Source organism: Heloderma suspectum, chromosome 5 (assembly GCF_057233095.1).
Source record: "Heloderma suspectum isolate Gila_16-S chromosome 5, 16-S_ref, whole genome shotgun sequence".
Classification (NCBI taxonomy): domain Eukaryota; kingdom Metazoa; phylum Chordata; class Lepidosauria; order Squamata; family Helodermatidae; genus Heloderma; species Heloderma suspectum.
In genome coordinates this window covers 122,028,031-122,040,366 of record NC_139462.1, presented here as the reverse complement: position 1 = coordinate 122,040,366, position 12,336 = coordinate 122,028,031, and the positions used below count along the sequence as shown (strand labels likewise).

At 43.7% G+C, this 12,336-nt stretch overlaps 1 protein-coding gene across 1 annotated transcript in view; it reads right to left on the bottom strand.

The window, feature by feature from the left end:
- Positions 1 to 12,336, bottom strand: part of HGFAC (HGF activator) — a 90,191-nt gene that overhangs the window by 68,744 nt on the left and 9,111 nt on the right. Inside the window, exon 2 of the mRNA XM_084859885.1 lies at positions 6,629 to 6,692. Coding sequence (XP_084716011.1) covers positions 6,629 to 6,692 — 64 coding nt within the window. The remainder of the gene's footprint in view (positions 1 to 6,628; positions 6,693 to 12,336) is intronic.

Genomic DNA, 12,336 nt, shown 5'->3' with positions numbered 1-12,336 from the left:
TCACCCAGTATCAAACCCTGCTGTTAAAAGCCATAAAGGCAGGTATAAAGAAGTCAATTAATATGACCAAAGTGTCTAAAGTGCTGCAAGGTGCCACCAAGGCCCCAGAGCGTACTTGGAACGTCTTTCAAATGCCTATCGCCAGCATACCCCCCTCCCTCAACCCAGAGGCCCAAGAAGACGTGGCGTGGACGGGAAAGGAAGAAGAAGACCCGGCAGAGGCAGAAGATTCTTAAAAAAGAACCAGTGTGCCCAGTGTGGACAAGATGGACATTAGTGGCATGAATGCCCAAATAAAATAAATAAAATACACAAAGGAGAAAACCAAAGGGGCCAGAATGGGCGAAGAGGGAGACAGCTTGAGAGGGGCCGTGACATTGACTTCATGATTGACACTGGAGTGGCATCAAGAGCAAGCAAACGTTAGCCTTAAACAAGAAGTCCAAACACTGAGCAAAGTTCTTCAAGCCCAGCGTCGCTTTGTCTTAGAAAATAAGCCCCCAATTCCCATCACAGAAGTTCATCCTTTCCAACCAAGAGTTAAAAGTATGAGTTAAAGAGGGAAAAATAACCCTTTGACTCCCAGATGGAGAAGACTGAAAACTGTCATACTTTCCACCCCCGCAGCTATGAAAGCAACTGGAGTTAAACCCTGGATACATTGGACATGAGTCAAGAGAGCGAGAGGGGGAGAGTAGACTGTAAACAGAAATCCTGAAAATCCTTTAAAAATCATTCCGAAAAAGCAGTAAGAAGACTCAGGCTAGACCTTACTGTGGACACACCAGGAGACTGTCCCCCTGCATACGGTCAGACCTGCAACTGGAGAATTGAAGAAGGGGACTAGAACCTACTGCAGCTTGCCAGGTGAATAGCTGCCCGGCGTACGGTCAGATCCCAAAGAAGATCAAACAAGCGTGTTGTAGTGTTAGTAGTGTTGCATTGTGTTTCCTTAATAAGGTGCCAAAAGGGGGGTCTGCCCCTGGAAGAAGTTTGTCCCAGTGATTTGCTGATAATTACTGGCTTCACCTGGCTAACATCACGAGAGTAAAACATTTTTGTTTGCCAAGAGGTATACCTGCAAACAGGCTTATTAGCTCTTGCCTAATACCTGTCTGTAAACATCCTGGGAAAATTCAAAAAGATACCATATTAAGAGTTTATGGTGTAAGTTTAACTTATTCCCAAAATGCTAATTGGGGCGTGGTTGCAAAGATCCTACCCCCTACAGAGTTCACTCTACACACCCCCATCATTGCTGAAACAAATGCTACGTGTGCACAAATGCTTGTCAAAAATTTTCCAGAAAATATAAAGCTATCCCTGGCCCCCTTCCACTGTAATAAAATTCAAAACGTATCTTTTAATGATGCCCACATGCTTTTGCCTCATGGATGGTTTTAGACATGTGGTTCCCGCACTTGGTCATTCATTCCTGCCAACTTGTCTAATAACCACCCATGTTGCCTCAGCCACCAATTGAACTGGTGCCAATTCTTAGCACTCCAACTAACTAAAAATTGTAATAGTCATGTGCAGTTATATTTTGACTCAGAAAAATTGGCCTTAGCAACGTCACTGGTTAGGGTTCCAGGTTTAGCCTTGGCTAATGGTCTGGAAATCAACCGGTTAGCTTGCAGCTTAGCCAAAAGCATAAATGCCACCTCACGAGAATTGTCATTGTTAAATAAAGAGTTGTGTGATCTAAGAGGTGCAGTTCTAGAAAACAGAGCTGGTATAGATTACCTCTTCCTTCTTCATCATTTAAGTTGTGAGACACACCAAAAGCTCTGTTGTTTTAACTTAACTGATAATGGCAATGCTGTAGATGAACAGATCAACAAGCTGCACAATATAGTAGCTAACAAAACAATAAGACAAAACAATTAGCTAGATTAGTTAACCCCTTGGCTTCCAGATCTTAGCTGGTTTAAAGCATTGTTCATCCTAATTCTACCAGTGTTGTTCATAGAGATACTGTTATGTCTCTGCGTTCCTCGTCTTATGCGCTGTTTAACCAATCTGTTTTATGTCTCAGCTAGTAAAACTGCTGCCCTCTACGCTCTAATAGCCCAACAAGAGGCTAAGTAATATGTATGTCACAAAAAGCTTTGTATAGTTATCAGAAATGCTATAATTGTAATGAAATTATGCATTTAAAGGGGGAATGTAGCAGCCATATCGGGGGTCAGACTCATGCAGTCTCATGCTTCATGTTCTTGCTGAGCTCTTTCTCCCTTGAATATATTGTTGTAAGCTGACGAGACACAGGAATTCCTTATCTTGTCAAAGGTCATACAACTGTATATCTTGTTCTCTGCTGTTCTCTCCTTATCATGGCTACCCTATAACCCAGTTCTTGTATTATAAACAATAGTGCTAGGAGAAGAAATGTTGAGGACTGCAACCCCACACGGGAGGGGGAGGAGGAGCCGTTTCATATGTGTCACAATGTCTATAAAAACAATGTGCTGATGTATTTCGGGGCTTCTGGCTCTTTGGAAATGATTCCAGCCTTAAGCCCGCGCGTTAAATAATCTCTTTTTCCTTCACTCCGTGGTCTCTCTGACTCTGGGTTCTGCAACACTTGCTATGTACACACATTCTGATTTTATTTCTCATAAAAAAGATATTGCAGAGCTGGAAAAAGTGCAGAAAAGGGCAACTAAGGCTGTGTTTCCACCAGCAATATACTCCAACCTAGCTGCGCAGTGAGGTCTCTGTGTTTCCATGACATCATGGCCATTCAGCCCCAGCGCCGCATTTTATTGCTGAATAACCGCTTCTTCTGAGACTGCTTATGGTCTGACTTTTCCAGCTTACCATGGCTCCATTACTGAACTGTTTCCACAAGTGCACTGGGTCCAGTATCATAGTCCTGCCCATGGGAAGTGTAGCCCAGCCTTTGTGGGTGTGTCGCTCTGACCTCAGTGACCCAACCTTTTCCCTCCCTGTTTTCCAGAAGTTTCATCACCATTTTGGAGCAGGATGCGGAGGGACCAACTTTTAAAACATAATTGAAAATAAGCACTAGAACACCACCCATGACCCCGGTCAGGGGTGTTTTTTTTTCTCCCATTGTGCTGAATAAGGCTTTCCCTCTCAATGACCACAGAAATAACAGAGAAGCCCCTCAATTGCCACAGCACATATAAAAGCCCTCAATTCTTGAAATGCGATTAAGTGCAATCTCAAGGCTTTGGTCCATTTCCTTAGGACGTAACCCATTCACACAGCTTCAATATAGAGATCCTGTGCAGTAAAATGGGGGCTGGTTTCAGTCTCTTTCCCACAACAAACCCATTCATGTTTCTTCAGACGTAGCTCCCATTGCTGTGGATGAGGCTGAGATTCCCCCTCAATTGAAATGGCACACATTAAAGTCCAATTCCTTAAATGCGTTTAAGCGACCAAGTGAGGCTCTGAGGATCCGATGAATTGCCTTAGGAAGAAAGTACTTCGCAGCTTCATTATAGCTATCCTGCAGGTTACAATGGGGGCTTGCCTTTGTGTGTACTACTCTCTTTCCCACAACAAACCCATTACTGTCTCCTCAGAAGTAACTCCCCTTGGGGTCAATGAGGTCCTCTGGGTTATTTGGGGGCTAGTTTCCCTCTTTGTGTTCTCCCCCCCCCTTTCCCAGCACAAGCATATGTGTGTCTACTCAGACGTAACTCCCATTGTGCTCAATGAGGCTTGCTCCTGAAATGCAGGTGCATCTGGACTTTCAGGGGAAAGGGGCAAGGAGAAAGGGGGGGAGGGGGAAAGCTTCTCTTCACAGCAAAGCTGATTCCTTTTTTAAAATCCTGTACTCCTCCATTAGCTTCTCCTTCCGTTGTCCTGGAAACACAGCCGAGGAGGTGGGAACCCTGAAGTTGTGTGAAGCAGAGGGAGAGATGGAGGGAACAGTCAGGCAGAGTTGAAAAGATGCACACATAAGAACCCATTTTAGGGGCAAGAAAAAGTTTAAAGGGGTGTGGGATGCTCCAGACACAGAACTGTGATTTTCGCTCCTTCTCTAAAGCAAAACAAATGGGCTGGGAAGGCAGGGAGGAGACTGGCCACAACACTTTGTTTTTCATCCATTCGTGTATGCACAATTGCAGCTTTAAACCTCATTTTAGGGGCAAGAAAGAAGGTTTAACAGGGTGAGGGATGCTGCAGACACAGCACTTTACTTTTTCGCCACTTCATTAATGCACAGTTGTGGTTTAAATCCCCATTTCAGGGGCAACAACGAAAGTTTAAAGGGGTGGATGCTCCAGGCACAGTGCTTTGATTTTTTGCTCCTTCTCTAAAGCAAAACAAAAGGGCTGGGAAGGCAAGGAGGGCACTGGCCAGAGCGGGAAACTTCAGTGGGGCAGAGGGGACGAGGGGGGGGGGAATTGGGAGGAGCAGACCCAATTCCACTCCAAAAAGACTCCACCCAGCCATCCAGAGAATATTGCGATTAGGGTTCCATGGAAACAGTGCAGTTCCCCAGGGTACAATGATGATAAACTGGGTGTTTTAGGACATGGAAACATGCGCAAGAGAAAATGTGATTGGGGAAACATTGCAATGAAATTTGACAAGTGAAGCCAATAGTGTGGAAGCACACCCTAAAACGATCAAGGGGCTGGAGCATCTCCCCTATGAGAGAAGGTTAGAATAATTGGGATTGTTTAGCTTGGAAAAAAAGTGAGTAAGGGGAGACATGATAGAGATGTACAAAATTATGCATGGTGTGGAGAATGTGGATAGGAAGACATTTTTCTCCCTCTCTCACAGTACTAGAACCCGGGGTCTTCCCATGAAGCTGATTGGTGGGAGATTCAGGACAGATAAAAGGAAGTACGTCTTCACGCAGTGCATAGTAAAACTATGGAATTCCCTACCTCAAAATGTAGTGATGGCCAGCAAGTTGGATGGATTTAAAAGGGGGCTGGACAAATTCCTGGAGAAAAAGGCTATCAATGGCTACTAGTCCTGATGGCTTTGTGCTACCTCCAGTACCAGAGGCAGTAGGCTTATGTACACCAGTTGCTGGGGAACATGGGCGGGAGGGTGCTGTTGCACTCGTGTCCTGCTTGTAGGTTCTTAGTCAACAGCTGGTTGGCCTCTGTGTGAACAGAATGCTAGACTAGATGGACCCTTGGTCTGATCCAGCATGGCTCCTCTTATGTTCTTACGTTCTGTACCAGCTCCTTGTCAGAACACTGGGGAACTCTACTGGTCATGCCCAATTTAAAGAAGTAGTTATGAACATGTAACCATAAGCTGGGGACAGAACAAGTGTGCCAAGTATCCACACATTAAACTCTTTCTAATTCTTTTATTATATATGTTATTCCTTCTTTCTTCCTCAAGGAAAGTTTCAAGGCAGCTTACATCATTCTCATCCTTTCCCTGTTTACCTTCACAACATACCTGTCGTGTAGGAAATGCTGATAGAAAGTCACTCACTGAACTTCATAGTTGAGCAGGGATTTGAACCCTGACCTCACTATTCCATACCCAATACGCTGCCCACTACGTCACACTGGCTCTGTCAAGATGGATCATTTGTCTTTTCCAGCTAATTATGAAACAACCTCAGGAGGTAAGTTCTCTCCAGTCCTTCTGTTGTTCTCTTTCTGCTTACTTTACTGTTTCCTTTCTTTTTCTCCCTCTTTAATCACTTCTCCCCAAGGGCATTTTAAATTATCGCCTGCTAGGCACATGCTTAGGGACAAGTTGGAGCCAGTGGCAACTGAGCTGCTCCTCCTTGTTGTTCCAGGTGCACACCTTGGTGCCTTCCCTTGCCCCGCCCGTATCCTCTTTTTGAAGGCAGAATGCAGGGATCTGTGTGTCCTTTTCCCACCATGCAGAAAGGGCCAGCAGGGATCAGGACCCTCTCACTTAATATCTGCCCTAGTCCCCATGTCTCCTTCTCCCATCACATGGAAAGGAAGAGCAAGGATTGGGTCTTTCCTTCCAGAAGATGGTGTCAGGCCCTGATTCCTCCATTTCCCCGGCCTATGCATTCCAATCCCCACTTTTTTTGAAAGGTCCCATTCCATTACTAAAGGAATGGGCATTATTCACAGACTCCACTAGGTGTCTCCTCTGCAAATACTGGAGTGCTGGCAGCATTCTAGGTCAGAACTGAGCATGCACGGCATAACTTTGCCAGCAGCTGCTGACATATACTTTAATGAGACAGGAGAACCGCACTAGCTTTTGAACTACTGTTCTGAACTTCACCAAACCAATGAAGAGCTGCCTTCCTCTACAAGCCTGAATGAAATGCATCAGTAGTTTTCACCAACATTTTTAGTGCCACCTTGTTGGTGAGGCAGGAGAGAGCGCTGACCCAGCTTTTAAACTGTGAAAACAGAGCAGGATGCCTCTCCTCTCTTGCTGCACATGCCCTCTGCTGCTCTTCCCACCCCAGCCAATCATACTGATCAGTAATTAGCTAGCTTGCAGCAAACTACCACAGCTGCAATCAATTTTTAAAAATTTCATAGGTGGTTTGCTGGATCATGGAAACGAATCTCACACTTCGGAAGTCGTGTAGAAAGCAATTTAACAAGCCGTAAAAGAAAGGTAGAAAGGAAGGAAGGCTTAGTTTGCTTTTGGTGGATATTACAAAAATACTTGGTACCTCTGGGTTGATAAACATCATGCTCAGCTTCTCCTGACTCATGACCAAAACCCTTCTTTCCCTCCTACAAATAAAAACAATAAAGAGTAAATTCACTTTTGCGGAGAATTTTTTAAAGACAAAACTAATATATAGAGAAGACCAGCCAAGGATGACCTTTTTACTGAACAAATCCTATGCAGCTGCCTATGGTAGCACTTTAGATTCTCTCCCTCCCTCTCCCTCCACCATTTTGATTTTTTCTAATGCATAACACTGACATTTTGAAAATTCATAATATAAATGCATCCTACATATACTTATTGATTAAGCAATCTATAAGAATAAAGGGACATAAAACAAATTGGTGTTACTCAAAAACATCATGACAGGAATAATGGCAAAATAGTAGAGCATGAATACATGTTAAGTTCTACATTATAATTTGCTTTTCAATCATCAATAACTGGATTACATTCACTCAAGAATTTTGGATTGTGCTATCTACCATCTGTCAATTTATCATGCTAGGTTTTGATAATTGTGCTGCTTGCCAAGCTTTATTAATTCATGCTTTGCATGAAATTAACTTTGTTTTTCTATTATTATTATTATTATTATTATTATTATTATTATTTTGTAATAATCATTTTTGCTGCTATCAGCAAATTAGATATCATTGGTTGGGTATCTATGAGTGGAAAAGTTCTAACAGCATTTTTTCTGATTAAAGATCAAATCATATCCAGTAATTCCAATAATTCTGTTATCTCTTGCTTCACTTGTCTCCAAAAAACCTGGATCTTTGGGCATAACTACCACATATGCAAATAATCAGTTGACTGAAGCTCTTATTTCCAACAGGCACCATCATATTTCCCATAAATTACATTAATTTCTATTGGTATAAAATACCAAGAATAAATTAACGTATTTACTGCTAAACAGGCTTTCAAAATAATAGCAACCAGTGATGTGGGTTTTCCAGAAATTTTTCTTATTTTCAGAAATAGAAGAAATATCAGTTTGTTTCAGAAATTTTCCCAATGGAAATTAGGTTCATTTCTGTAGGAAAAAAAATCACTCTGCATCAGACAAGATTGTGATGCCCTAGATCGGTGGTTCTCAACCTTCCTAATGCCATGACCCTTTAATACAGTTCCTCATGTTGTGGTGACCCCCAACCATAAAATTATTTTCGTCGCTACTTCATAACTGTAATTTTGCTACTGTTATGAATCGTAATGTAAATATCTGATATGCAGGATGTATTTTCATTGTTACAAATTGAACATACTTAAAGCATAGTGATTAATCACAAAACCAATATGTAATTATATATTGTGAAATATTTATTTCTAATTACAAATAAATGAAATTTTGTCTTGAAGCATGGTGTAGCATGGGTAACAGTCTTAATATAACAACCCCAAATTGGGACTGGAATATTGGACTGGAGAGGAGCAGACAGCATCTACAACTTACATAACCCATCAGATCAGGCATGAACTCAGCTGGTGGAATTCAAGATGGTCAGAAAATAAGACACTTGGGTCGGGAAGTCCAAGAGCCTCCTCCTTGATTAGGTATCTCCCCGCTTGATTAGGGATCTCGGCAGGATGAAAGACATCCTCTGTGGTGAAAGAGACTCACCTTCTATCTAGGCCACTTTCCCCAACCTGCTGCCTTCCTGATGTGCTGAACAACAACTCCTAGCATCCCCAGCTAGCCAAGTTGGCCAAGCTGGCTGGGGATGATGGGAGATGCTGTGCAACACATTGGGAAGGCACCAGATTGGGGAAGGCTAAGCACCTCATCATATTCTCAACACATGGAAAAAGAGACTTTGATTGTTTCTTTATTATTTATTTCATAGATTTATTTATCGCTTATCATATTTTTAAAAAATATCTCTGAGCAGTTAAAGATGTCAGGAGTGGGGGCTTTGGAGAAAGGAGGTGGGGCTTCAGGAGACAGTGAGCCCACCCCAACATCATCCTGCCCCCAGAGGTTGTCCCAGGAGGCAACCCGGCCCCTGGGGCCAGAACAGTTCCCCATCCCTGGACCAGAGTTCATTCCAACTCTGATGGTATGATTTTATCCCTCTGCATCTTTATGTTCTCCTCCCGGTCCTTCCCTTTTCCTTCTCCCTTACTCCCTCACCCCACATCTTGCCATTTGCTTTGTGTCATTGCTTCCTTAAAAAACTGAAATTTACTATAAAACTTTATAAACTAAAACACACACAGCAGTTGGAGGCAGATGGTCTGATCTCTGGCGCACAACCCACCAGGGCGTTCCCCTGTGTGTGCCCCACACTGAAAGCACTTGCACTTTCAATGGGGCTTGTGCAGGAGCATGTCTTGGTGGGTCAGGTCCCATGTTAGCATGAATTTGGTAGCAGGAAGAATTGTTTGGATTTTCTGCTTCAGGCACCCAAATACCTTGGTCCTGCCCAGGAAGTGAGCCCCGCTGTCAGTTCAATAGCGGCTTACTCTCAAGTAAGCTTACTCCCACATAAGCACACATTTAATTGCAGCCTTAATGACACCCATAGCCCACTCACCCCATTTGACTGCCTCTCCAGTGTTCCCTTCCAACAGGGCCATTTTGCACATGCTCAAGAGGCCCACTCTGTATCTTCTCACAGCTGCAACTCTGCACACGCTCAGAGACACCGTTCCTCTCTTTACGTAAAAGGCCAAGACGGGGCGGGAAGCCAGGCAATAACTTCAAAATCCACAGCTGGGCAATTGGGCAACTCTGGATAAAATCCAACTAAAGCCCTTCTTAGAGTAGACCCATTAAAATGAACGGGGCTTAAAACCGTCATGACTACCTTGGGGTTGGACTCGATGGCCTTATAGGACCCTTCCTACCCTACTATTCTATGATTCTATGAACGTCAGTCCCATTCATTTCAATGCGTCTACCTTAAGTAGGACTTTAGTTGGATTTTACCCAAAGGTTTTGGGCTTCTTTTGACAGTTAACCTCGAAGGGTTGGCTCAAGACCGACCTCCTCATCCTCATCCCCATCCCTATCCTCTCTCGCCTCCTGGATAGGCCCGTCTCCGGAACTCTTCACATGGTCGGAGGCAAGCCCTGGGCCTGTTGCGGAGCCTGCCCACGAAGCCTGCCACGAAACCCTGCCGGTCCCGTGCAGCGCCTGGCGCCCCTCCGAGCTCACCCCGGAGCAGCGGGACACAACAGCGACGCCTTTGTGTAGCGAAGAGACGAGAGCGAGGCGAGACGGGAGCGGGGTGGCGAGGGAGTGAGAAGCCGGTGGGGGCGGGCAGAAAAGCCCCCTCTGGGGCGGCAGCTTGCCGTCGGCCCGACGCCTCCTCCACTCACCGTCGGAGCTGAGCGTATCGTAAGCGTCGCGCTGGCGAGACGCGCGGCGCGCCCCGTCGGAACCACCGGGCTCGCTGTAATCCACCCAGCTGATCCATTCCAAGTTGTCGTAGTGATGGTCTAAGGCGATCCCTGTGAAAGGGTCGTTCGACCCCCAAAGGGGTCGCGACCCACAGGTTGAGAACCGCTGCCCTAGATGTTCTTGTTGCCCTCCAGATATTTTGGCCTACAGCTATTCATTTCATTCATATGCATTCATTTTTACAGATGAACTTATGAAACAGACAATTTTCCATGGAAAAATTTGTTGTTGTTGTTCAGTCGTTCAGTCGTGTCCGACTCTTCGTGACCCCATGGAAAAATAAAGCATTGCGAATTTTTCTGGAAAATTTTCCACCCCACATCAATCCAAGTATTCCAATAAAATTTTTCTACATAATATAACGTTTAAATCACATTAAGTGTGCTTTAATTTTGTTCCTTAAATATTTCAGGTCAAATATTTTTAGTGTATTGGGACAAAAAAATAACATGGGGTACTTTTTAAAGCTTTGTTTACTAAATACAAGCAAAATAAATTAGATTTCTCTATGGCAAGGGTGGGCAACTTGTGGCCCTCCAGATATTTTGGCCTATAATTATTTGGCCTGTATTGGCTACAGCTGATGATAGCTGTAGGCCAAAATTAAAATTAAAGCACACTTATGGCACAATCCTATCAGGATAGGCAGCCGCCTCCAAACTCAGGAGAAGCCCAGAGGGGTCACCCCCTCTACTCTTCAGCCACCCTGCATTTACAGCTAGACAGTTGATTTTGGCTGTCTAGCTGTGGGACCTTGGAGCGCAGGAAGCGGCAGCTGGACAATACGTTGGATGTGTCGTACCAGCATTTCTGACTTCCCCGCCCCGACATGCCTGCAGGAAAGCCCCATTTTTGCCACTCCACACTCCTCCTCCGAGCTCAGAGCACCGGGCTGTTCTGCACTGCCCACGAGGTGGCGCGGGGGGGGGGGGTGCAGGTCGGTTTTCAGGGAACCGTCCCATCCTATGGCTGTCTAGCCACTGACTAGCAGCCATAGGATTGCGCCCGTGAAGTGCTTTAAATGTTATATTGTGTAGAAATGTTTATTGGAATACTTGCATTGATGCAGTATGGAAAATTTTCTAGAAATTTTTCCACTTCTTTACTTTTTCATGGAAATTTTTCTGTTTCATAACTTCATTCATAATAATGAATGGATGCCAATTACAAACACAATAATTAGGCAAGCTTGGCAATTTCAGAGTTGTGTAATTAATGTTTTCAGGTGATTATCCTTAGCAAGTATGTGAGAGAATATATCTATGCCACTGAAATACATATACATCTCAGAGTGCAATGGAACTAATTAACAATGACACCGAAACTGACGGTGCTCCAACCACCTTAGTGGAAAAGACTTGAACTCTGTTGAAATAGATGAGTGGTTGTCAGCATATCATGCACAGTTCTTTGAGTTGCTCAAACTAATGAGCGTGTCAACATTTTTCAGTACATTGGTTTTTTCCCTTAAATTTAAACAACGTAAAGGAACTACATACTATTGTCTTTAAATTTTTACAAGCATTCCAGTAAAAAAATCCACATAATATAACTTTTAAATCACATTCAGTGTGCTTTAATTTTCCCCCTCAGATATTTCAGGTCAAATATTTGTGGTAATTACTTGTGTAATTTGTGATAATTACTTGTGTTGTATTGGGTGTATGGGGTACTTCTTTAAAGCTTTTTTCCCCTAAATACAAATAAAATAAACATGCCAAATTATATCTATCAAGGGCAGGCGTAGGCAAATTGTGGCCCTCCAGAAATTTTGGATGGCTATCCTCAGTTCTAGCCAGCAGAGCCAACGCTGAGGGATGATGGTAGTCCAAAACTTCTGGAGGTCTCAAAGTTGCCCACCCCTGCTCTTGGGCATCAGAATGCTTTCTATTACGAACTGAAAATGTTCTATGCAAATGAAATAATTTTTTTCCAGAAAACCCATATCACTGAATCCTTGTAAAAATCAAAAGACAAGAGCAAGTACTTCCTTCCTTTTTATGAATGAACTTCTGAAACAGAAAATCTTCCATGGGAAAAAAAGCACTGGGAAATTTTCCACTCCACATCACTGATAGCGACACAGCAATACAAGGCCTCAAACCTTGACTGTTACATTCTGACATCATCTGAGGTCACCAAAATCTTTCCCAAAGCACAAAACATAAATAGTTATATATGCAGCATTTCTCCACAGTTACTGAAAATTATTCTTATGAGAATGCAGTTGTGGCTCCCCTTGTTCCTCCCTTTCCATGCATGGCCTTTGCTTTCTCTATAAAGGCCTCTACCCA